The 26871-nt window shown below is 43.2% G+C and overlaps 2 protein-coding genes across 3 annotated transcripts; both read left to right on the top strand.

The window, feature by feature from the left end:
• Nucleotides 1-394: 394 nt before the first annotated feature.
• On the top strand, nucleotides 395-10741 carry LOC114594349 (sulfotransferase 6B1-like). 2 transcript variants are annotated; one of them, XM_028723931.2, is made up of 8 exons: nucleotides 396-1435; nucleotides 3700-3952; nucleotides 5470-5615; nucleotides 6106-6195; nucleotides 6317-6440; nucleotides 6990-7084; nucleotides 8786-8942; nucleotides 10390-10741. In XM_028723931.2, the coding sequence occupies exons 2-8, from the start codon at nucleotides 3751-3753 to the stop codon at nucleotides 10518-10520; spliced, it is 945 nt and encodes a 314-aa protein (XP_028579764.2). In that variant the 5' UTR covers nucleotides 396-1435; nucleotides 3700-3750; the 3' UTR covers nucleotides 10521-10741. The 2 variants fall into 2 exon arrangements, with proteins under 2 accessions (XP_077781938.1, XP_028579764.2); XM_077925812.1 differs by lacking the exon at nucleotides 6106-6195 and having other exon boundaries at nucleotides 395-1435.
• A 2672-nt stretch (nucleotides 10742-13413) lies between these two features.
• LOC114594350 (sulfotransferase 6B1-like) lies at nucleotides 13414-22513 on the top strand. The gene is made up of 7 exons (XM_028723933.2): nucleotides 13414-13660; nucleotides 14869-15014; nucleotides 16869-16958; nucleotides 17080-17203; nucleotides 19053-19147; nucleotides 20142-20298; nucleotides 21487-22513. The coding sequence occupies exons 1-7, from the start codon at nucleotides 13462-13464 to the stop codon at nucleotides 21615-21617; spliced, it is 942 nt and encodes a 313-aa protein (XP_028579766.2). The 5' UTR covers nucleotides 13414-13461; the 3' UTR covers nucleotides 21618-22513.
• The last annotated feature ends 4358 nt before the right edge of the window (nucleotides 22514-26871 follow it).

Below are 26871 nucleotides of genomic sequence, written 5' to 3'. Positions count from 1 at the left end.
ATGCCAGCAATCTGTGGTGGAATGTAAATAGACATGTGACATGTAACAATCCACATATCTGCAGCAAAGGGTGGAGTGGAATTCCCAACAAGGGTGACCCCCGTGGGGACCGCCGTCTGGGGGAGTGCCTTCAGCCCTGACCCTGCCTGGGCACACAGACATGGCCGCTCCCCCTGGATCCCTTTAACGGGATACCCCAGCATTTGGAGGGGCAGGCAGAGACTAGAACCTCCCCTCCATCCAAAACAAAGGATTGACCCAATGTCAAACCGGTTGCAATGATTGATATGAGGCAAAACCACCAGGTGGGTAAATTCCTACCTGGCCCCATAAAGAACAGCAACCACCATAGCCACAGCAAAGTCATTGACTATCAGCTTAAACTGAGGGTGGGTGGGCAGGGAAGAAAACCCGGCGAAGGAACAAACAGGTAGTGCCTCAGGTGCGGGCTGCTTAAATGGGCAATGGGTGGATCCGAGGGAAGCCTACCTGCTCTGTCGGCTCTGCCCCCTGGCTCAGCCCAAGTCCCCAGCCTGCATTCCCATTCACCAAAGCCGGGTGCAGGCTAGGATCCAGTTCCTGATAGGCGGAGGGGGCTTAAGCCCCCACCGTTTACCAAGTAGGGCAACACTGTTTCAGTTCCCTCGTCGGGGCCCCTGTGAAGCCTCTGCCATCCTGTAATGCTGCCACACAAAGAGGGGTGAGCAGACTTGTGTGGTATCATTCACCTAATTCAGGCACCCCCAAACTCGACCCTCCAGTTGTTTTGGGACTACAATTCCCATCATCCCTGACCATTGGTCCTGTTAGCTAGGGATGATGGGAGTTGTAGTCCCAAAACCTCTGGAGGGCCTCAAACATTCGGGATGCCTGACCTAATTACTAGAACAGAAAGAAGAAAGACTTCCTAAGCTGGAAAATGTTTAAGAATTTTAATTTCCATTTTTAAATTTGGTATAATGATTTTGAAGACTACTTTTTTGAGCAGATTATGTTTTGCATATGACAAATTTAAAAGTTAAAAAATAGAGTGATAGATGTATCTGGACTGGAGACAGATATGAATAACTACTGGATTTCACATATTCAGAAATGGAGGTTCTATCGCTTTGTCCCAGAAGTCTTGGTGAAAGCAGTTTGCTGGAATCTGCACAGTACCTAACTGTGGGATGTATCATCACTGAAGCAGTCAAATGCAACATTTTCCTTTTGCCTAGAGTGGACACGCAGGGGAATGTGGCTCCAGTTCCTGTCATACCTGCTCTGGAGCCTCCTCCCCTTGTGTGTGACCAGGCAGATGGGCAGTGACCTCCTCTTCTGGCTCTTCCTTACAGAGGACAGAATGTCTGCAGCCCAGCTCAGACTTCTTTTCTCCACAAATGTAAATGTAAGCACAAGATAAAGCCTACCTTTAGATTACTGCTGTGAACTGAATGTAAGTCAACTTTACTCTTACTTTTAAAGAAGACTGTTGTGTTGTTATTATTATTATTATTATTATTATTATTATTATTATTATTATTTTAAAAGGGAAATAAAGGGAAAACTTACCAGGAACAAGCCAGACCAGACAAGCCAGACTACATTGCTTAATTTAAAGGATTCTAACAAATCATCAACTTGCTTCCAGCAATCTGCAATGGAATGTGCTCTGCTGTTTGCTCAAGTAGCGTGAGTGGGGAGGGATAATATTTAATCAATATATCCTCTCCTACCTTCCTCAACATTCTCACACTAACCAGATGTGGAGATGGCAAGAATTCAGGCTATTAGACAAATTCATAGAGAATAAGGCTACTAGTCAAAATGACTACCACTCTACCTCCACGGTCAGGGGCAGCATTTGAATCCCATTTGCTGGCAAACAAGAGCAGAAGAGGGCTGTTGCCTTCCTGTGGTTGCTGGTGGGCTTCCCATGGGGGCTTCAGAGGCTTCTGTGGGAAACCACACACCAGACTAGAGAGGCAAGAGCTCTTATGTTTCATAGGCCCTGGGGCGCCAAACGTCAAAGGGTGGGGTTTAAGTTCCGGGAAAACCAAGTTAAAGCATTTAAAACAAAGCTTTTGTGTAAGGGTGTGGTCCCAGAAGTTCATACCTTCCTAGTGTGTAAAAGTTTAAGCAAACCTCATCAGATAAATAGATAGCTCTCTTGAGACAACAGCAGAAGATACCAGCTGATATGGGATAAAAGTCATCAACTGCATATTACTCTGTCTCATGGTTTGTCTTCTGGTAAAATACTGCTGGAAAACAATACTCCAGTTGATTATACTCACAATACAATTTCACTAGTGTTCCTACTGCCCTGTAGAGGGAACAACTTGTTAGCTATTTTTGTTTCCCAGCAACTGCTTCTCTGAGGTATGCTGCCTCTCTTACAGGAGATAATGTATAGCCATGCCATGACTGGTAGGGGGGTATATATGGTAGAGGCTGATCTTTCAAGTAACCTGGTCCCAAGCCAGGTTAAAAGGATAATAACCATCACCTTAAATTGGCCGACCAAAGCAGTAGTGCATAATGATCCAATTGCCCAGTTCCATTAGTTATTCTGCAGAATCTGGGCTGTCCTTAAAGCCACCTGCCATATACCATGTCACAATAGTCTGAATAGGAGGTGACAGAAGCCAAGCTATCTCCATCCAGGTACGGTTGCTGCTTGCATTTAAGCTGAAGCTGATAGAAAGAAACCACAGAGGTCTCTTTAACCACTAATGACAAAGCTGGATCAGTAACTGACCCCGGGATGTGAACCTGATTCTTTAGACGGAATGCCAACCCTGTTCAGATCAGGTTGATCCCCATTCAGCTGGGTGTATGAATCACCCACCTACAACATTGTCATCTTGCCTGGTTTGAGACTATTCACCTTCATCCAGCCTATTGCCATGCCCAAGCATTGATTCAGGACACCCACATCCTCCCCTGCATCTGACAGAAAAGAGAAGGAAAGCTGAGTGTCACCCATATACTGGTGATATCTCCACCCACATCTCTAGATGACCTCTCCTGGGAGTTCCCTGTAGATCAGGGGTGGGGAACCTCAGGTCCACAGGCCAAATATGGCCCCGAAGCCTCTTTATCTGGCCCTTGGGACTCTCTCCAGGCCATATCCCTCCCAAGCAACACACTCCTCTCCTCAAACCACCCCCCTCACAGGCCTTGTTTCATACCCTTCATGAGGGTTTCTATCTGGCTGGATTCTGATAATGACTCTGGCTTGCCTGGATAAATGCTAAAGTGGGCTACGTGTGGGTGTACCTACTATAGAAAGGTAAAAATTTGCATTCATTGCTCTGTCTACTTTGGCCTCTCATCCTGCCCAGCACTGGCATGTGGCTCCTGGACTCTTGCAGGAATGTGACCCTCGAGCTGCAAAGGTTTCTCAACAGCAATGTCAATATTAAGTAGCTCAAGAGAAAGAGCAGAAATCTGCAGGGCCCCAAAGCACAGTTGTAAAGGGGGTTGAGCAACAAAATGGATTTTATATGGGGACTGATTTGTAAATCCAGGGACTGTCCCCAGGAAACGGGGACGTCTGGTAACCTTACGTTAACATGCAATGGGAATGCAAAGGCTAGAGATGTTTTCTAGACATCTTCCAGCAATATTGATTAAAGAGTAACTTTACATTCTGAATGCCTCAGCAGATACAAATTGCAACTGTGGTAATCTATTAACTTTGTTCTGTTTGGGCAGAATACAGAAAATATTAGTTTTCTTGAAGTGCCCGTCCCATCAGACACAAAGATGGCCATGAGAAGTAAACATGGGATTGAAATTCTGGACAAGTTGTTGGCTGATGGTGAGAAGCTAGCTCCAGAAGATAAGCTATTTACCTATAAAGGGATTTTGTATCCTCTTGCTGTTTGCAAGCTAGAAAATTTCCAAGCTCTTGAAACCTTTGGTGCCAGAATGGATGATGTGATCCTGGTAGGATATCCTAAAACAGGTGAGTAGCCATATTTTCTACCCTAACAAAAATGTCTTATATGAAGTATATGAAGAACATAACCATACATGGAACATATTCAGTATAAAAAACAATTTATAAAGGTGCAGTTACATATAGCCAAGATTTTACGATGAATCTATATAGCCCAACCACGATGAGGAAGGAGTCATGGGAGGAGTACTTATATGACTCTCCCTGTTTATATACTCAGAAAAATGGAGAACTGTCTGATTTGACTTCACCCCCAGACTACACATTCATGTTTGATCATTGATAATTTCATTATTGATCTAGTCAAAATAAAGTCAAGATTAAAAGTTCATTTATAATAGAATGTCCAAAATTCAGAATTGTCGCATGGACATCACGACTCTGTTCTCCACATCTTTAGATTATTTGCTTCTCCCCTCTCCCACACCCTGGTGACACCAATGTGCACATGTCGTTTGATAAAACACTTCAACAAAAGCAAAGTTGTTGTGCTTGTACATGTAACTATAGCACAATTTATTTTCTGTGGGGCTGTTACTGTACCCACATGTCCATTCAAAAAGAGTCTTGACAGAATTGTACAGTGGTGCCCCGCAAGACGAATGCCTTGCAAGATGAAAAACTTGCTAGACGAAAGGGTTTTCCGTTTTTTGAGTCGTTCCGCAAGACGAATTTCCCTATGGGCTTGCTTCACAAGATGAAACGTCTTGCGAGTTCTTGTGAGTTTGTTTCCTTTTTCTTAAAGCCGCTAAGCCGCTAAGCCGTTAATAGCCACTAAGCCGCTAAGCCGTTAATAGCCGCTAAGCCGTTAATAGCTGCTCAGCCGCTAATAGCCGCTAAGCCGCTAATAGCCGTGCTTCGCAAGACGAAAAAAACGCAAGACAAAGAGACTCGCGGAACGGATTAATTTCGTCTTGCGAGGCACCACTGTATGTGCAATTACATCAAGTTTGTTTTTTTGAGATGTCCTCAATGTCAATTTATTCATATATCAACTTATCAGTATCAATTATCATGTAATGTGAAGGGAGCAGGATGACCAATGAACTGAAGCATGTATCTGCAATATTCAGAAAGAAAAAACGAGAACATTGGTGAATTCCTAATGCATTGGTTCCTTCAGAAAGAAAACCAATTACTTCAACATTCTGGCATCTCAACAAGTCCAATTAATGAAGAACTCCAAAAGTTCAGAAAGATCTCAAGCTTTGAGAGAAACCAAAACCGACCAATTCACCCATCCCTAAGTCACAGTGCTGTAGTTCCCATCTGTCAGTCAGTAGGGGCAACACACAGATATTACCTGTATAACCACAATCCCCTGAGGTTTTCTGGTCCATAACTGTCCATGCAGTTCTCATTGGTGCGAAGTCACCAGTAAAGGATACCAGGGGACATTTGTGGGCAGTGTCCTTGAGCAGCAGGGATTTTCATGAGCAAAATATTTAAAAGCAGCATGAAGCCAGAGTGGGCATGTGTGCCAGTCTCAAGTACATACATAAGACATAAGTCATCTGCTTCAGGTACAAATTGGCTTGAAACCATGCTCAGCGGCTTGGAAATCAGAGCTGGGAAATATACAGAAGAGGAAAAGGAAAGAAGAAAGGCTATTGGAGAGGAATTATCAGTGCCTTCACGCCTTGAGTTTGGAAATCTAGATGCATTCAAGGTTAGTTCATCAGCAATCAGCACATCACTGACTTTAGTTCATCTCTGAAAAGCATTTTAAGCATGTTTTTTTTTAAAAAAAACACTTCTTCTTCTTCTTCTTCTTCTTCTTCTTCTTCTTCTTCTTCTTCTTCTTCTTCTTCTTCTTCTTCTGCACCCATCATGCTAGGTTTCCTCAGATACTCTGGGCAGCTTACAGGAAATACAAAAACATGAGGGTGACTGCACACAATAAAAGAGTTGTATTTGTCACATGATGCATATTCAATTTTTTCCAGAGAAATGGTAGCTATGCCTGAAAGCAATCATTTGTGAAGGGCCCTTTGTATGTTGTCAACACTTAGGAACCGAGCAGGCGAGGAATTAAATAAATAGAATAAAAATACTTCTAGTGAAAGATCTGGAATGAAATGTTTCTGTTACATGCAATTTACAATGTAGTGAAGAAAGGAATGGATTGACCACAGTGCTTATTTCCTATCTTATTTAAGAGGATGATGAAATTACCTTCCAGAAGGATCATAGTAACTCATCTCCCTCCTCATTTACTACCCAAATCTATTTTCAAAAGTAAAGCCAAGGTGAGTACATACATCTTATAGTCTTTCAGCTATAATTCCTTTACAGCAGCATTCACTTAAATGTTATTTCAGAGCATTATGAGCACATTCTTAAAGCATGATTTATATCTTTGTGTTTCAGATACTGGTGCTGATTCGGAATCCAAAGGATACAATGGTGTCTTATTTTCATTTCAACAATAACCTTTCTGTCCTTCCTAATTCAACATGGGATGCATATTTCACAGATTTTATGAATGGAAAAGGTATCCTTCTTATTTTGAAAAAAATCATGCAAGAGTAGTTCACAGGATGGGAAGAGGTCCTGCATCTGCCCCCCCCCCCCCCATTCTGATGTCCAGGTGGCAGCAGAAGCTGGGAGTGTTAACCTTTGTTTAATATGCCCACTGAATCCTTTCCTAGGGACTTTGGACCTAGACACTGTCACGAATGCTATGGCAACCTGTTGACTTGACTACTGTAATGTGCTTTAGCTGGGGTTGCCTTTGAAAATAGGCCAGCATCTTCCATCTGTCCAGAATCTAGCAGCATGACTCGTGATAGTGGACCTTCATGAGCTGTGCTGTTTCCCAATTTGTATCTAGGCTAATTTCAAAGTGCTGGTTTCAACATTTAAAATCCTACACACAGGCACATGCATTCTTAAACATCAGTGTCCACATGCATTGGAAAGCAGATCCAATGAGCGTTCCCACATGTATGTATGCAGGCGAGTTTATGTGAGTACACTAACAGAGAGTCTGTTAAGTGTTAAAATGTTGATATCATGCAGCTTTCTTCTCCTTTTTATCCAGTGTGTTGGGGCTCCTACTTTGACCATGTCTCAGAATGGGACAAGTACATTGATGATGAAAATGTCATGGGCATATGTTACGAGGAACTTAAGGAGGTGAGGTTAACATTAGCCCCAGGGATATCAAAACTAGGTTTCTTTGTGAAATGCTGTCAAAGAGATAAATGCACAAGGACACTTTATACGTGAATGTCCTGTCTGTGAGGAGTGCGTATGGACTGTTAGGATCGTCCTACTCTCGTGTAGGACCCTGGTAGAGACACTGGCATGTTCTCTCCCTCCTGGTCTGTTGTTCAGGAGCTTCCAAAGTTTCTTCAGCCTAAACATCACAGTGACTGATACCAAGAAGCATCAACACACTTAGGGATCCACAGAGTATTCACAGTTCGCGTAACAGAACTCAGTAGCACAGCATTTTGGCTAATCTACTTTTATTTACATATAATACACTCAAAGCACTCTGACTTAGCTCCTTCCTCTTTCTCATCAGATAGCAAAGAGAGAAAGAACAAAGGACAATAGTCCCACTTTCCGGAACACAGTAATACCAAAACATCCTGTCTCCGTCACTTCCCACTCTGTGGAATGAAAACATACACCGTCATGTGATAGACAACAATCCCATGACTACAAACACGGAGCAGGAATCCAAACACGGACATGCCATTTCATACCTGACCGTTTCCTGAAATGCTCATAACACAGTTGTTGTGTAGGCTCGTGGCCTACGCTGGCAGCTAAGCCAAAGAGATGGTTTCTTCTGGCCAGAGTTTTGAGTAATGTTGTTTAAAAATATAACAAAAAGAAAGGGAGAAAACATTGCCAGCTGACATACAAAAATAGTAATCCATCAATCCTAATTTAAACATATAGCTTCATATGTCCATATGCCTAAATAGGTATTTAAATGAGATTGACAAAAGGGTAGTGAAGTCTTTGGACTACTGAGTAGTAGATGATGTTGAGACACATTACTTTTGCCCCACTATAGGTGTAATGTTTTGACATATGCAATATGTTATCTCTTGTTTTTTTGGGGGGGGGAAGGATCAACATTCAGAATTGCAAAAAAAAGAAGGGGGGGAAGCTGAATTCTTTGGGTTGGTCTCCACCTTCAGTGTAGGGTTAGAACTTTTATATTTTTAAATTATTTTATGGGCATATAACAAAAGGAAAGGGGGGGGGGAGCCAGCCGACATGTACAATAAAAATTAACCCACCAATCCTAATTCAAGCATATAGCTTTATATGTCCATATGCCTAAATAGGTATTTAAATCAGATTAACAAAAGGGTAGTAGTAGTAGTAGTAGTAGTAGTAGTAGTAGTAGTAATAACAGGCCCATCAGACCTGTAGTCTGATACTAAGTTAATTTAACAGACACATTACATTTGCCCCACTATAGATGTAATCAGTGCTTTTTTATTGAAAAGGGTGTCAGTACTCACCAGCAAGCAGGGGGAGGAGCCAGTGTGGGGGGCGTGGCCTGATGCCAAGTCTGGGCGGTGATGGTAGCTGCTTGATGCTCCCTTATCCACCCACCCACCTACCAGGGTGCTGCTACTTGGGTGAAGAAGCCTCCCCTGCCTGACTTTGGGAAGGAGACAGCAGGCCTCCAGGATCCTGTCAGAGCATTGTGCCTCCTTGTCCTAAGCTGGACAAATGCTTCCGAGAGCCCTCATGCCACCTCCCCCCCCCAAAAAAAGGTGGCAGTACTACGTACTGTTATGTACAGCTAGAATGAAAGGACTGAATATACTGTTTTGACATGTTATCTCTTGTTTTCGGGGGGGAAAGGATCCAAATTTAGGATTGCAAAAAATCGCTAAATTCTTCAGTTTTTCCGTGAACGAAGAAGAAATTAAAAGTGTTGTAGAAAATTGCAGTTTCAAAGCTATGAAGCAAAAATCCACTGAAACTCATGGAACATTTGGAGATGTTCTTTTCCGCAAAGGTAAATTTCTTGGGTGGGGTGGGGTTGATAAGGTTATTCACCAATAGTTGCCTGCTAAGTGATCACAACTATCTACAGTTACTTATCAAGTTATTTTTTGCGTAAGCTTCTTAAAGGTAGGGATGCCACAAAGGGTTTAATTTTCAGTCCAGACCTGTGATTTCAAGGCATCCAAGTTCTTCTTCTGGTTTTTTATTTATCATTCAAGAACACAGGGTATGGGAATAGGAATCTGTATTTGATTCTATAAAATCAGCCCAGAGGTTGTTGAGGTTTGTGATGGAGAAAAAGCTCCCATCACCATGTCTCTGGTATCAACATGCAGCATCCTTGCTGATGCCCCATTGGGACCCCCTTCTAATGCCTGCTCTGGACTCTCCTGTCCACATATTTTCCTCCCCAGTAGTTGACAGCACTGAGCAACTGGGAGCCACCACTTAGATTTCCCACAATGATTTGATTCTGCCCCCTGTTTCCAAGAGCTAAGAGGGCACCAATGTTATATGGGGGACTTGGCATGGGAGGGATCCATCAGAAGGAACTATACCAAGGTCCCTCTCACACCATCAGGCAGTCCTGTCTTTTGTGTCTCCTACTTTGGTGTCAGAAGTAGTTAAATTGGATAATGCATTTTAAAAGAGAAAAACAAGTGGTGATTTTTCAAATATCACTTGGACATACATCCCACAAGAGATGGTTGGAGAGTGTGGAATAGGATGTCCCTGAGTCCTACCTTACAGAAGACAGTGATCTATTTTTAAGAGCTGTTCCTAGTTGTTCTCTAGCTAAAGGTGTCCTCTGTTTGAGGGCTGTCCAGTCCAAGGTTGGCAAGTCACTTGGGGTATTCCTCAATCTGGTGAGATGTATTTCTATTTAAATGTATGCAAATCTACTTTTTTTGACATTGCATAACTGTTTACCCTATTGTCAAGCGAGAACCAATACACTGACCTCTTTTAACGTTAATTTAAAAGTTGTAATTAACAGCTCCTGTGTGAGAGACTTATGCACAGTGAGTGGTTAATATATAGCATGTTTCATAGTAAATCCTAACAGCAGCTGTGTGATGTTTGGCTGAGGAGCAAACGATTATGGTTCCTTTATGTCAAGGTCAGTTACCTCCTTTAGTTAACAAATTCCAAAGGAGTCAATAGGAGCAGCAGGCTCATTGGAACAGAGGTGAAACAACAGTCTTCCAACAGTGGAACCACTGCTGCTTTGCAGGAGAAGGGAAGGCTAAGCAAGTCACAAGGGTGGGGCTGCACAGGAGCAACAGCAGAACACCTATTGCTGCCATCACACAGTATTGACTTCACTGCTGTCTTGGCTTTCCCTTTCCAGCAAGTGGCCATGACACTGCAAATCCACCCCACTGAAGAGACCCCAGTTTAATAAAATACCTTCTGAATATATGTTAAAACTAGTCATTTATCTTAAATGTTTGCAGGATCTGTCGGTGACTGGAAAAGCCTTTTCTCTGAATCTCAGAGCCAAGAAGTGGACAGAAGATTTAAAGAGTGTTTAGCCGAAAGCAAACTCGGAGCAAAGATGAAGTATGAGGTTTACTGCAAGAGCTGATGACGCAACCTAGATTCGAAGGGCTGCCTGACTCCTCCATGCTCTCCTGAAATACAATTAGCTTTGTCTCTTTCTGTGTACCTGTACAGAACATTGAGGAAGCCATAATGTTTCTTGCAATTCCAGCAGTTTTGATATTTAAGCAGGTTGACCTGATTAAATAATGGATGCTTGAGGAATTTGTTCTTTGTGGATCTTAATTAAAACTGACTTGATCTCTGCGCATGGACTATTGTATAAAAATTGGTTATCCTTCAGATTTCGCATTTAACTGAATTTTGCAAAGCAGCTCCCAGTTGAAACTGTGAGGTGAGCATGTGGAATCCATGTTGCAGCTCCAGTGATGCAGCATGGCTCCTGATAGCCCTGCTTCTGTATGTCATGTTCCTCCAGGGGTTCATCACTTGCAGTGGGCAATCTTCTTCCTCTCTAGGGGCACCCCACCTGTGGTACTAGTCCAGCATGGTCCACTCAACTCTACTGAAAAAATTCTTGCTCAGTAGCTCCAAGTAGGGCTAGGTGGGCCTCAAGTTGCTATACCTTCTCTTCCAGCAAGGCAACCAGTTTCCAGTTGCCACAAGTGTACTTTTGCATGTTCTCCGGGAGGAAGACAAACATGGCACAGGTGTTGCATGTCTCTGCAGCAGCTTCCTCACCTCTCATTTCTCTTGGTTCTATGCATACCGTGAGACAGCACCAAGGGCCTTCCATGCCCAACACCCTCACAAATTCCCCTGTTTACGAGTCCTGGTCACAAGCTCTGGTCATAAGCTCCCAGAAGCTGCAGTCAGCTCAGTTTAATTGGTGCTAACTCCTTCCCCAACTCACTTCCTCATTCGCAGAGCCTGAGGTGCTAAACTTTGAAGGGTGGCATTTAGTCTCAGAATGCCAAGATAAGGCATTTAAAGCAAAGCTTTTACATAAGGGTGTGGCCACAGTAGTTCATAGTATCTTCTTGTAGAATGCTGTTGTAAAATAACACTATTTTACAAACCATTGAAGTGGTGGTCTAAAATCATTTATGTGCACTGCTATAATTTCAATCAATGGATATATACATGGTATTATGGCTCCTGTACGACTTACTGACACTTTTCATTGTTTACCACACTTACTAATTGTTTTGGGACCGAGACGGCTCTGGTTGCCCTAACAGATGATCTCCGTAGACAACTGGATCGAGGCGGGTCAGGACTGCTGATCCTTTTAGATTTGTCAGCAGCCTTTGACATGGTCGATCATGATCTTCTGGACCACCGCCTCGCAGACATGGGGATACAGGGCATAGCCCATAACTGGCTGTGCTCTTTTATCTCTGGTCGGGGACAGAGGGTGACACTAGGGAGGGAAATGTCGTTGCGCCATTCCTTGGTGTGTGGAGTGCCGCAGGGCACTATCCTCTCCTCGATGCTTTTTAACATCTTTATTGCCCAGATTACCCCAGATTATCCGGAGCTTTGGGCTGGGCTGTCACCAATATGCTGATGACACTCAGCCCCGAACACCCTGACCAGATGCTTGGAAGCTGTGGTGGGATGGTTTCGTGGGAGCCGATTGAAACTAAATCCTTCGAAGACAGAGGTCCTCTGGCTGGGTCAGGATGGCATGGGGATGGGGGACCAACTCCCTTCTCTTGCGGGGGCCCAATTAGTGCCATTGCCTTCCATTAAGAGTTTGGGTGTAATGCTTGACGCCTCGCTTTCCATGGAGCCGCAGGTTACAGCAACAGCCAAGGCGACATTAGTCCACCTTCGCCGCATCAAGCAATTGGTCCCTTACCTTTCCCACCCCGACCTGGCCACAGTGATCCATGCGATGGTCATTTCCAGGCTTGACTACTGTAATTCGCTCTATGCAGGGCTGCCCTTGAAGCTGTCCCAGAAACTCCAGCGGGTGCAGAATGCCTCAGCGAGGCTCCTCACGGGGTCTCTGCCATGGGAGCATGGAGCATATTCACCCAGTGCTTTTCAAGCTGCACTGGCTCCCGGTGAAGTACAGGGTCAGATTTAAGGTGCTGCTTTTGACCTTTAAAGCCCTTCACAGCCTAGGACCCTCGTACCTACGGGACCGCCTCTCCCGGTATGCCCCACGGAGAGCCTCAAGGTCCATAAATAGCAACACCCTAGTGGTCCCGGGCCCTAAGGAAGTTAGATTGGCTTCAACCAGAGCCAGGGCCTTTTCAACTCTGGCTCCGGCCTGGTGGAATGCTCTGCCTCATGAGACCAGGGCCCTGCAGGATCTGATTTCTTTCCGCAGGGCCTGTAAGACAGAGTTGTTCCGCCTGGCCTTTGGCTTGGAACCAATTTGATTCCCTCCCTCCCTCTCTTTCTTTTTTCTTTTCCTTCTCCTCCTTCAATGAGGCATTTTAATGAGGCATTTTAATATTTTAATGTTTCAATATTTTAATGTTGTATTTTAATTTTGTTTTAAGTTGTAATCATTCAACTTATTTTTATTATTGCTTGTTAGCCGCCCTGAGCCCGGCCTTGGCTGGGGAGGGCGGGGTATAAATAAATTATTATTATTATTATTATTATTATTATTATTATTATTATTATTATTGAGTCTCTCTCGCCTGCTTCACACACACAATGCCTGTTTTCTGAATACACTAAACCAATTTCTATGAGAACCTGATGCTAGGTAAGATGGCTTTTGAACTGATCCAGCAAAACTATTCTTGATGCTGATGGCTTCTGAAAGAATCAGAAGCCCAAATGTCAAGGACAGCTGTGAACATGGAATGGGAAATGTAAGGCTAGAGGTACTTTACAGGCATCTTGGTTAAACAGTAACTTTACACTGTGAACTTCATCACCAGATATGAATCGTAATCTTGGTAATATATTAACTTTTTCTGATCAACATAAGTATTAATCTGTTCAGGCAGAATAGCTCAAATCTCAGTCTTCATCAAGTGTCCATCCCATCAGATACAAAGATGAACATGAACAGGAAACGTGTTGAAATTCTGGACAAGTTGATGGGTGATGGTGAGAAGCTAGCTCCAGAAGATAAGCTATTTACCTATAAAGGGATTTTGTATCCTCTTGCTGTTTGCAAGCTAGAAAATTTCCAAGCTCTTGAAACCTTTGAAGCCAGAACGGATGATGTGATCCTGGTAGGATATCCTAAAACAGGTGAGTAGCCATCTTTTCCACCCAAACAAAAATGTCTTATGAAAGGCAGTATATGAAGAACATAACCATACATGGAACATATTCTGTATAAAAAACAAATTACATAGGTGCAGTTACATATAGCCAAGGAATCTAAACAGCCCAACGATGATGAGGAAAGAGTCACAGGAGGAGTACTTATATGACTCTCCCTACGGTGGTACCTCAGGTTAAGTACTTAATTCATTCTGGAGGTCTGTACTTAACCTGAAACTGTTCTTAACCTGAAGCACCCCTTTAGCTAATGGGGCCTCCCGCTGCTGCCACGCCGCCGGAGCACGATTTCTGTTCTCATCCTGAAGCAAAGTGCTTAACCTGAAGCACTATTTCTGGGTTAACAGAGTCTGTAACCTGAAGCGTATGTAACCTGATGTGTATGTAACCCGAGGTACCACTGTATTTATATACTAAAAAATGGAGAACTATCTGATTTGGCTTCACCTCCAGACTACACATTCATGTCTGACCATTAATAATTTCATTACTGTCAGGAGGCAGAGGAACCAACCCCCGTGGCAGGTTTCCAGGAATGGATAAGACAAGGAAAAGTTCTTACCACCTGCCTTTTATTCAACATTTACAGAGAGAGGCTTGGAAATGCAGCCTCTTGGAATGATGGCATTGCCCCGAGTAAATCTCTCCTCCCCTTCTCTCCCACTTCCTCATTTGTCATCTATTCTACGGGTGGTGCTGAGGGCTCTTTGCTTCTGAGCCCTCCGCTCTCCTACTTTCAAGGCTCACCAGGTTCTGGGAGGGGGGGTCTGGAATGCTTTCTAAAGTCACATGTGGAATAGATTCCCATCCTTATGGTTACATCTCCAGTACTCACTACTGGGTTTTTTTGTTCATTTTCGCCAATTTTCGCCAATATACATCATTTTAAAAAAAGTTTTCTTTATTTAAATAGCAGGCTGAAAATTTGATATCATATTTCCAAAGATTTTCCCATTTCTCCAATTCTATTGTATATCTGGTCTTGGGCCCATTTTGCCATTACATCCTTACATCCTTAACAATTTCGTCTTTTAAATGCCAATTTAATCATAACTTATACATTTTGGATAAATTCTTTGTTTGTGGTCAGTGTCCTTGAGCATCAGGGATTCTATGAGCAAGTTATTAAAAGGAAGCATGAAGCACATACCCCAGACATTTTGCATCTCATTCAGGTACAAACTGGCTTGAAACCATGCTACGTGAGGTGGAATTCAGGGCTGGGAAATATACAGAAGAGGAATATAAAAGAAGAATGGCAATTGAAGAGGAATTGGCAGTGCCTCCACGTCTTGAGTTTGAGGATCTAGACGCCATCAAGGTTAGTTCATCAGCAATCAGACCATCACTGACATTAATTAGTCTCTGAAAAGCAGACAGATAGTGTTCATTGTCTAGGAGAGCCACTCTTTTAAAAAATGAGTTTAGGAAGCATCAGACCTCCTTGAATGGCGTGCAGATCTTTGTCACCCAAGGAGCAGACATTTGGATTCCTGTGCTAGAGGGAAATAACACTGGCCTTTCTCCATACATGATGAGCTCATGTCAACCAACAGCACACACTCTTTCCAATCAATTGGGTGTTCAACTTATCTGTTCAACTTACTGCAGAGCCACACCACACATTTAACTTCCCTCAAAGAATCCTGAAAACTATAGTTCGTTACAGTTGGGAACTGTTTGTTTGCTGGGAATTGTAGCTCTGTGACCTCTGTTACAAATGCACCTTGAACATACTTTAAATGTACAGTGGGGGTCTGCCTTAATGCTTTCCCCAGCACATTTTGGTTTTGGGGAAAACCTTTCATGGAGATTTTGCTTATATTTGTGTGTGGGGTGTGTGTGTGTGTGTGTGTGTGTGTGTGTGTGTGAATTGCATCACTTTGGGGTGAGGGGAGTAATATTTTGATGAGGTGGCCAGTTTCTGTCTTCTCCCCTATTTTTAACTACAGTCATAAAGCTAAAGGTACCCCTGCCTGTACGGGCCAGTCTTGACAGACTCTAGGGTTGTGCGCCCATCTCACTTAAGAGGCCGGGGGCCAGCGCTGTCCGGAGACACTTCTGGGTCACGTGGCCAGCGTGACAAAGCTGCATCTGGCGAGCCAGCACAGCACACGGAAATGGCGTTTACCTTCCCGCCAGTAAGCGGTCCCTATTTATCTACTTGCACCCGGGGGTGCTTTCGAACTGCTAGGTTGGCAGGCGCTGGGACCGAGCAACGGGAACTACAGTCATACCTCAGGATAAATACGCTTCAGGTTGAGCGCTTTCGGGTTGCGCTCCGCGGTGCACCGGAAGTAACGGAGCATGTTACTTCCGGGTTTCGCCACTCGTGGATGTGCAGACGGTCAAAATTCGCATCCTGAGGTACCACTGTATAAGAAGCTGCGGCTTGGTAGCAGTTGTCAGGTGATTATGTAGCATCATCCTGAGGGGCACAGATGGCCAAGCCAAAGTATTCATGGCCTGATGGACACAGTGTCTCTGAGGCAAGTTTATTTATGTATGAAACGTCAATTCATGGTACAGTCGCATGTATTCCCATCTCTGACTGTTATTCTTTTTAGCCTAAAAGTAGATTGAAGACATGGGGCACAATAATAACATGTACCAGGGAGGTACAACCTCACCTGAAGTCATGGAAGAGGGTTTGCAATTTTTGTTTGGTTTAGACTGGAGATGCATTTTCCCCTTGCAGATGTTGATTTCACTGTGTCGTTTGTATTAACAGCAGCACGAATAAACTGTTATGTAAGCTGAGAAATCTGCCAGTTCCAGTAATCTAGCTCATCATCGTGTTTCTTTTTCCTTTTTCCTGGTCAGTTGGCAGTTTATCCATCATTCTTTAAGACCAGGTTTTTTTAAAAAATAACTGTAAAATACTGATAACTGTGCACAAAATCAAAGAGTTGTATTTACATGACACGTATTCAAAAAATGTCTCCTAGAACAGTGGTAGCTGTGCTTGAAAATCAGAATTGGGAAGAGCGCTTTGTGTGTTATGTAGACATATAGGAACCAAGCAGGCTAGGGATTAAATAAATAAAATAAAAATAGATCTAGTGAAAAATCTGGAAGGAAATGTTTCCATTGCAATCCATACTACAATGTAATGAAGAAATGAACTGATTAAATTCAAAATTGACCACAGTGTTTATTTCCTATCTTATTTAAGAGGATGACGAAATTACCTTCCAGAAGGATCATAGTAACTCATCTCCCTCCCCATTTACTACCCAAATCTATTTTCAAAAGTAAAGCCAAGGTGAGTACATGCATCTTACAGTCTTTCAGCTATGACTGCATTACTACAGCATTCACTTAAATGTTATTTGAGAGCATTAAGAGCACAATCTTAAAGCATGATTTATATCTTTGTGTTTCAGATACTGGTGCTGACTCGGAATCCCAAAGATACAGTGGTGTCTTATTTTCATTTCAACAATAATTTTCCTGGCTTTCCTAATGCAACATGGGATGCATATTTCACAGATTTTATGAATGGACAAGGTATCCTTTTTATTTTACAGCAAATGTCAAAAATAATATATTTAAGAGTAGTTCATGGTATGGGAAGGGGTTCTGGATCCAGCACCCCATTTTGATATCTAGGTGGAAGCAGAAGCCTAGAGTATGTACTGTCCATTTTGGTTAATATGCCAGCTTCATCCTTTCCCAGAGACTTAGGACCTAGACACAGTCAAGAATGCTATGGAAGGAAGGGAGCCAACTTGAATAAAATATCGGGAGGGGCAGGTAAGCCCTGCCCCGCATAATCAATCTCAGGATGTAGCACACAGACACAATTTGAATGGAAATGTCCATCAACTTTGGGTGGGAACTCAAATATTTTATGGGGGGAGGGTGAAGTATATTAAAATACAATAATTCATCAAATACAAAAAGCGTCTCTAAACAGGGCTGCCTTCAGAGGTCTTCTAAAAATCAGATAGTTGTTTATTTCTTTGACATCTGATGGGAGGGCATTCCACAGGGTGGGTGCCACTACCAAGAAAGCCCTCTGCCTGGTTCCCTGTAACTTCGCTTCTCGAAGGGCCTCGGCGCTGGACCTCAGTATCCAGACCTAGACCTACATGAGCTGCGCTGTTTGCCAGTACGTATCTAAGCTAATTTCAATGTGCTGGTTTCAACCTTTAAAATCCTATATTGTCAGGGCGGGTATCGGGAGCAGGTCAGCAATAACTCACAATGTGTTGGTGAAGTTAACTCTTTATTCAAAGAGACAAAACAGCTCAGGTCTAGTGAGCACAGCAACTCCTCCCATTAGATCTTGCCCCAATGAGGCAGTTGCAAGGACTAAAGGTCCCCCCGCCTTCCCGCAGCTGCCTAAGACTACTCCTCCCCCAATTCCTTTCCGAGCAATCTGAGGCTCCATCACCTTGCCTGCCTCTACTCTGCCCTCTTCATACCACTGTGGGTTCTGGGAGACCAGGGGGGTACCTAGTTGCAGCAGGAGGGGGAGACCCCCTGGATTCTTCAGCAGCCTGCCTGATCTTTGCCTCTTGACGCCTCTCCTCTCCAGTCTCCACTTCTGCCTCTGATTCTGGACTGCTCTCTGCCCCAGCCTCTTCCTGCTCACTAAACCCTTTCCCCTTTTCAGCTTCCGACACCCCCTCTTCCCAGCCTGCTCCCTCTTCTCCCTCTGACAACTCATCATTGTCCCACCACCAATCCCCTGGCTCTGAGCTATCATCACTTGGAAACCATCACTCCCTTGGGAACCAGCTGGTGCCTCCCACCACTCCTGTGCATCCAGCCAGTCCATGACAGCCACGCATGTATATGCCTTCTTAAAACATCCATGTCCACATGAATGGGAATGCCAGTCCAATGAGAGTTCCCACATGTGTGTATGCTGGTGAGTTCATGTGTGTATGCTAACAGTGAGCTTAAAGTTCTCAGATAGTTTTTGCGTTAAGGATCTAAGGTGTATGTGTGAATTCTAGGGGGCTCTGGGCATGGAAGAAACAGGGATGATGCCACAAAAATGGTGAAGATGTTTTGGCGAGCTTACTCTGGCAGGGTACTGGTGGGTCACACATTCTTTCCATTCAGAATGACATAAAATGCTGTGTCTGGATTTGGGAGAAAAGTTGAAAAATAAAGCCACTAGCTTCTGTGCACCAAAAGGAAACAGCTAAGAACCTCTTAAACCCCCACACAAAAAGGAAAAACTGATGAAATGCTCCTCTACTTTATATAGTTTCTACTTCAATGTGTTTGTTGTGGAAAACAGTGCTGCTTCCCCCAGCAATTCTAATTTGTATAGCTGAATTTGCTTATAATGATAAGCTTTAAAATGTTGATATCATGCAGCTTTCTTCTCCTTTTTATCCAGTGTGTTGGGGCTCCTACTTTGACCATGTCTCAGAATGGGACAAGTACATTGATGATGAAAATGTCATGGGCATATGTTACGAAGAACTTAAGGAGGTGAGGTTAACATTAGCCCCAGGGATATCAAAACTAGGTTTCTTTGTGAACTGCTGTCGAAGAGATAAATGCACAAGGACACTTTATAGGTGAATGTCCTGTCTGTGATGAGTGCACACGGACTGTTAGGATCGTCCTATTCTCGTGTAGGACCCTGGTAGAGACACATGCCCGACTGGCATGTTCTCTCCATCCTGCTCTGTCGTTCGGGAGCTTCCAAAGCTTTCTTCAGCCTGAACATCACAGCGACTGATACCAAGACGCATCAGAACACTTAGGGATCCACAGAGTATTTGCAGCCAAAACATTCTGTCTCCGTCACCTCCCACTCTGTGGAATGAAAACATACACCATCATGTGATAGACAACAATCCCATGACTCCAAACATGGAGCAGGAATCTGAACACGGACATGTCTGACTGTTTTCTGAAATGCTCATAACACAGGTGTTGTGTAGGCTTGTGGCTGGCAGCTAAGCCAAAGAGATGGTTTCTTCTGGCCAGAGTTTTGAAAGCAAAAGCATGTATTAGGCTAGAATACCTCTCAACGGATACCTAGGTCACTCTACACCTATCACTATTACAAGGCCAGGAGGAAGCAGGGCTGATATCACAGCTGAAGAATCCAATTGAGTGAGTTTCTTTTTATATGACATTGGTCTCCACCTTCAGCGTAGAGTTAAAACATCATTTTTTAAAAAATATTTTAAAGTAATGTTATTTAAATATATAACAAAAAGAAAGGGAAAAAATATTGCCAACTGACATACAAAAATAATAATCCATCAATCCTAATTTAAACATATAGCTTCATATGTCCATATGCCTAAATAGGTATTTAAATGAGATTGACAAAAGGGTAGTGAAATCTTTGGACTACTGAGTAGTAGATGATGTTGGGTTAATTTAACAGACACATTACTTTTGCTCCACTATAGATGTAATGTTTTTGACATATGCAATATGCTTTCTCTTGTTTATGAAAAAACAAAAGGATCTACATTCAGGATTGCAAAAAATAGCTAAATTCTTTGGGTTTTCCCTGACTGAAGAAGAAATTAAAAGTGTTGCCGAAAAAGGCAGTTTCAAAGCTATGAAGCAGAAATCTGCTGAAACTCATGGAGCATTTGGAGATGTTCTTTTCCGCAAAGGTAAATTTCTAGGGTATGGTGGGCGTTGATAAGATTGTTCACCAATAGTTGCCTGCTAAGTGATCAGAACTATCTACAGTTACTTATCAAGTTATATTTTGTGTATGCTTTTGTAAAGTAGGGATGCCACAAAGGGTTGCAAGGTTTAATTTTCAGTCCAGACCTGTGATTTCAAGGCAAGTTATCATTCTGTGTTATCATTCAAGAACACAGGGTAAAGGAATAGGAATCCATGGTTGATTGAATAAAATCAGCTCAGAAGTTGTTGAGGTTTGTGATGGAGAAAAAGCTCCCATCGTCATGTCTCTGGTATCAACATGCAGTATCCTGGGGAACTTGCTGATGCCCCATTGGGACCTCCTTCTAATGCCTGCTCTGGACTCTCCTGTCCATATATTTTTTCCCCAGTAGTGGACAGCACAAAGCAACTGGGAGCCACCACTTAGATTTCCCACAATGATTTGATTCTGCCCCCTGTTTCCAAGAGCTGAGGGCACCCATGGTATATGGGGGACTTGGCATGGGAGGGATCCATCAGAAGGAACTATACCAAGGTCCCTCTCACACCATCAGGCAGTCCTGTCTTTTGTGTCTCCTACTTTGGTGTCAGAAGTGGATAAATTGGATAATACATTTTAAAAGAGAAACAAATGGTGATTTTTCAAATATCACTTGGAAATATATCCCACAAGAGATGGTTGGAGATTGTGGAATAGGATGTCCCTGAGTCCGAACTTATAGAAGACAGTGATCTATTTTTAAGAGCTGTTCCTAGCCGTTCTCTAGCTAAAGGTGTCCTCTGTTTGAGGGCTGTCCAGTCCAAGGTTGGCAAGTCACTTGGGATATTCCTCAATCTGGTGAGATGTATTTCTATTCAAAGGTATGCAAAACCACTTTTTTGACATTGCATAATTGTCTACCCTATTGTGAAGCGAGAACCAATCCACTATCCTCTTTTAAAGTTAAATTTGACTTAGTTGCAATGAAAAGTTCCTTTGTAAAAGACTGCCATCACACTGTCATAATTTTGCTGCTGTCTTGGCCATCTGCTCCTGTTTCAAGCAAGTCGCAGTGACACTGCGTCTGGAAAGCCATTGCTGCAAATCCACCCCACTGAAGAGACTCCAGCTTAATAAAATACCTTCTGAATATATGTTACAACTATTCATTTATCTTAAACATTTGCAGGATCTGTTGGTGACTGGAAAAGCCTGTTCTCAGAATCTCAGAACCAAGAAATGGACAGAAGGTTTGAAGAGTGTTTAGCCAAAAGCAAACTAGGAGCAAAGATGAAGTATGAGGTTTACTGCAAGATCTGAGGAGGCAACCTATATTCGAAGGGCTGCCTGCCTCCTGCATTGTCTCTTGGAATACAATTAGCTTTGTCACTTTCAACAACAACAACAACAACAACAACAACAACAACAACAACAACAACAACAACAACATCATATTTATACCCCCACCCTGCCTGGCTGGGTTTCCCCAGCCACTCTGTGTATCAATACATTGATGGAGCCATAATGTTTCCTGTGTCTTGCAATTTCAGCAGTTTTGATATTTAAGTCTGTTTAAATTATGGATGCTTGAGGAATTTTTTCTTTGTGGATCTTAATTCAAACTGACTTGATCTCTGCTCATGGACTATTATATGAATCAGAACATAGTTATCCTTCAGATTTTGCTTTTCCCTGAACATTGCAAAGCCGCTTCCAGTTGAAACTATGTTTTATAATGTGTCAGGGACTGGGCAGAGGAGGAATAGTGGAGAGACCGCCTCCCCAGCCTGACCCTTCCAGAGAAGAGGAAGACAGTTCAGAATTACAGCAGGGGTTTGAGGAACGTCACAGCTCAGAGGCAGATGAGGGGAAAAGCTGGGAAATAATGGGAGAGGAGGAGGAGGAGGAGGAGGAGGAGGAGGAGGAGGAGGAGGAGGCAACAGCACCAGGGGAGCAACAGCTGACGGACTCAGTTTCTTTAGAAAGCATTCCGGATCCCCCCTCCCAGAATCCGGTGAAACTTGAAAGTAGGAGAGCAAAGAGCTCAAAGGCAGAGGGCACTTTTCAGCACCTGAAGGAGAGACTATGAGATTGACAAATGAGGAAGTGGGAGAGACGGAGGGGGTGGAGATTCACTCGGGATGATGCCATTATTCCAAAAGGCTACATTCCCAAGCCTCTCTGTGTGAATATTTAATAAAAGCAGATGTAAAGGACTTTTCCTTGTCTTGTCCGTTCCTGGCAACCTGCTGTGGGGGTTGGTTTCTCTGCTGCCTGACAGAATGCACATGTTAAGAAGAAATACAATGTATATTTTAAGAGGTCTTCCCCTCACACCCTCCCTTTAGGCAAGCTGTTTGGGAAGTTCATTTGTGGCACAGGCATAAAGCCGCATATTGCTTTTTCTAAATTAAGCTCACAGTCGCACAAAGAAAATCTACTCTCCCCAATTTATGTATTCCAAAGCGTACTTGATTTCCCAGGCTATGTTCTGGAGATCAGAATTAGACTCTAATGCACCTGAATGGGCCAGGATAGATACTGATGATCTAGTGCCATTTCAATATAGATAATGCTAAATGAGCCTTCTGTATCAGGCCAAGGGCCTCTCTAATCCATCATTCTGTTCTCACCTTGGACAACCAGTTGCAGCAGTCACTTACTCTGGAATTGCTCGATAGTTGCACCCTTTTGGAAAGAAGCTCTGACAAGGATGAAGATGACTTAAAAAACTTCTGTTACCCTGGGAGACATACAAGCTTTGTACATTCCAGATCTATCAGGGGCCAGAATTGAAGGTGTAGTTTAAAAAGGCCACATTAGTTGTGAAATAAACCACAACGCAGAACTGGAAAGCAATTGGAAGCTCATCCATCTGTCTTGGGAGACAACTGAAGGGTGCACTTTCAGGGTTAAAGTCAAACCATTGGAGAGTGACAGCGTTTTCTGTGGCTGTAGAGACCGATATGGAGAAGAGATGTTTGGTTGCAGGTTGGGCAGATGAAGGCGTCAAGTTTTGCTGCTACAGGTGCACCATAATAATAATAATAATAATAATAATAATAATAATAATAATAATAATTCCCTGTAACCTCACTTCTCACAGGGAGGGAACCGCCAGAAGGCCCTCAGAGCTGGATCTCAGGGGGGGGGGCAGAATGGTGGGGGTGGAGACGCTCCTTCAAATATACTGTTTTAAAGTATATAAAGGGTTTTAAAGTATGGTTATCAGATTTTTTTGCAATGAATCCGGGGACACTTTTTTTTTTTAAACTGAGTAGCAACAGGGAGTCAGTAGTGGGGATGGTGAGGCAAAAGACCCTGGGCCCAAGCACACATGCATATTGTATAAAGGTGCAAAGCCTTTCTTTCACACCCTGTGGTACATAAATGTGCAGAGTTCTTTTTTAAAAAACTGGGCAATGGTGCACTGCCCACCTGTGACTCCTGAGCCTTCCCCAATCTCCTTCCCCCTTCATTTTGACAGATCAGGGGAGGCTCGGGAGTCATGGGTGGGCGGTCGTTTCCCAGGAGGGGCCAGCCTGGTAGTGCAGTTGGCTCTGGCTGGCTTCAGGAGCTGCTCACTGCTGTGGCACAGGAGAAATGGCAGGCGCCACGGCAGCGAGCAGCTCCTGGAGCCAGCTAGAGCCAACTGCGCTAACAGGCTGGCTCCGGGCTGCTGAGGCCGCCACTGCCACGCTTGCCGGGACATATTTGCAAATCCGGGGATGTCTGGTAACCCTATTTTAAAGGTCATCACTAACACTTTGAATTGTGCTCGGAAATGTACTGGGAGCCAACGTAGGTCTTTCAGCACCAGTGTTAGGTGGTCTCGGCAGCCACTTCCAGTCACCAGTCTAGCTGCCGCATTCTGGATTAGTTGTAGTTTCCGGGTCACCTTCAAAGCCCCACACAGAGCGCATTGCAGTAGTCCAAGTGAGAGATAACCAGAGCATGCACCACTCCATGGGCAGGTAGGGTCTCACCATGGTGTTTCCCCTCTCTGTGCTCCTTCTAATGGTCATTTCACTTCTGGTCAGGTTGCGAAAAAAAGGACATAAAATTTAAAAAGAAGACACATTCATAGTAATAGGGCCAGAATTCATAGATTCTGCATGTTGGCCTAGTTTGCCTGACATGGTAAGCCAAATTTACCAGGACAATGCCGACATACAAACTTCCAGGGCGATGCTCACAATGGCTCAGTTCCCTCCTGGTCTTGTCTATTTCCTTAGGACCAGTCAGTCAACCTTTTATTCGACCGTCAGTCAGGAAAAAAAATTAAAAAATACATTTGTCAATACACAGTTAAAACATCCAGGGAGATTTTAGAACTTAGCCAACACTAAAATGGGCTAAACAGATAGCCCCATATCAATACAGTCAATTATAGTCTTGCGACGCTTAAAAGCTAAAAAAAGAAATTTGGCCACCAAGGAAGGTATAGCTCTAGTGACATTATTCTATTTCCTTAGGAATAAACACATGCAAAAGTGACAAGAACCATGCTGTTTTATTGCAATTATATTTATGTTATTTAATAGATTGTTTAAATTTGTTTATGATTTAATTCTATTAATGCTTTTTTTAAATGATTGCTTTCTGCACTCCCATGTTTTTAGCTGTTGCTATTTTATCAGAAAGCCACCCTGAGTTCCTATCAGGGGAAAATGTGGAGTGTAAATAAATAAATGAAGAAGACGAAGAAGAAGAAAAAGAGAACCAGAAATAAACTGATTAAAATACTTATCTTTTTAAACCCCCCTGGAACCAACAGACTCTTTTCCAGGCCTTCTGGGAGATGCAAGGGAGTGAAAATGGGACATTCTGAATGCAAATCTGTAGTCCAGCATTAAGTTCTGGTCTCTTAATATAACAGTTGAAAACAAGAAACAAATTAAAATAACAACAGAAAAAATATTCAAAAAATCAGTATTGACTCTACACTGACTGTCAGTCCACCAGGGGGAATATAGAATACAATAATAAACAAATCCACCAGGTGTCGCCCTTTTACACTGTATTTGACTAATGGGTGTCCTTTCAAACTTCTTTTTCTGTAAAAGCCAACGAATTAATGATTTGGGTGTTTCATTTTGTTTTAAAGACGCAACCCGTCCCGAAAACTCCAGGGATATGTCTAGAATCTAAAATTAGTCTACCTTTTCCGTAGACTGCTAATAGGAAGAGTGAAAACAATTTGAAATAATTTTGACTCCTGTCAAGAATTGCCCAGCATCATACGATGGGCACACAAAGTCTCTATTGCTATTATGCCAGTGCAATGGAATGCAGCAATAAGGGAAGAAAACAGAACGGCATTGGTTTTGCTGGAGGGACAGCATTGTAGTAATTGGGACAAGGAAGCCCCTTCCACTGCTTTTTGGCAGTGTGCAAATTCACTAGGAAACCAGGGTCTCTCGAAGCCTCTGCAATAAATGCCTTTAAAATGCCCACAGGAATAAATTTGCTCCTTCTGCAATGCTGATTGTGTGTGCAAGTAAGTGTGTTAGATATGGACTAAGCCGTCCCCTTTAAGTTTTTCTCAGTTTCTCATTTTCCCACTTAAATTTTATTCATCATTGCTTCATGCAATTTTTCTTTTAAGTCCTCAAAAACATTCGCCAGCATTTTAGCACTCATAATCACATTTTGGGTTGGGATTTTGCCTAATATACAGATATTTCTGCATGCATTTCTCCCTAGTATTGTGCGTTTTTGTATGTAATTTCCACAAATATATGCATTTTAATGCACGCTTCTCCCTACTGTACACTTTTTCGGGGGGGGGGGGGGGGTATTTGATTGGAGACCCGCATCACAAAATCCTGGGAAGTGTAAATGGGGAAGTATACCATGTGTATTATTTTGGAAAGCATGGGTGAGGTTGGTTCTAATCAGCATGCAGACCAAACTGAATTTCTTCTGTATCTCACACTTGTGTGTGCGAGTAGGTGCATGCGTGTGTTTGTAATCTCAAAATAACTTGGAAAGCTAAGTTCCTCCTGATTAGTCCTATTGTAGTTTTAAAGCACAGCTTGCCACGGTTTGGTGGAGAAAAGAGTGTTCCAAGTTGCTTGGAGGACTGAAGCTGGCAAAAGAGTAATAGACTGATAGGGGGAGGAATGTGGTCTCATGGTAGGAAAAATACCATGTATACATTGGCTGGTACAAATCTGTCATAACTATTTGCATTCTTTATGGGAGCTGAAGATAGAGGGGGGAGAAAATCCCTGGTCACTAGCAGCTCCCTTCTACTGTAATCTGATTTTTTTTTTAATGGACCTCCCAAGGAAGGATTCTTTGTTTTGAAACAAGCCACCCACAATGGGAATTTTTGGCAAATGCTCTGAATACTATGCAGGCAGCTGCTTTGCATTTGGCATTCCCTGCCACCAAGGGCTTCAGCATGTAAAGTGGTTGCAGGATGTGGCTCGTGCCATTCCTTCCACTTTTCAGTCCCTCAATCCCATCTCCAGCCCAGGAGCAGACCTTAGACAAAGGGCACGTATAGGACCAGAACCCACACTCCATCACCTAAGCAGATACATGCAGATACAACCTCACAGCTGTG

This window comes from Podarcis muralis, chromosome 3, assembly GCF_964188315.1.
Source record: "Podarcis muralis chromosome 3, rPodMur119.hap1.1, whole genome shotgun sequence".
Classification (NCBI taxonomy): domain Eukaryota; kingdom Metazoa; phylum Chordata; class Lepidosauria; order Squamata; family Lacertidae; genus Podarcis; species Podarcis muralis.
Note: the sequence above shows the minus strand (reverse complement) of the source record. Positions and strands in the feature narration are given on the sequence as shown.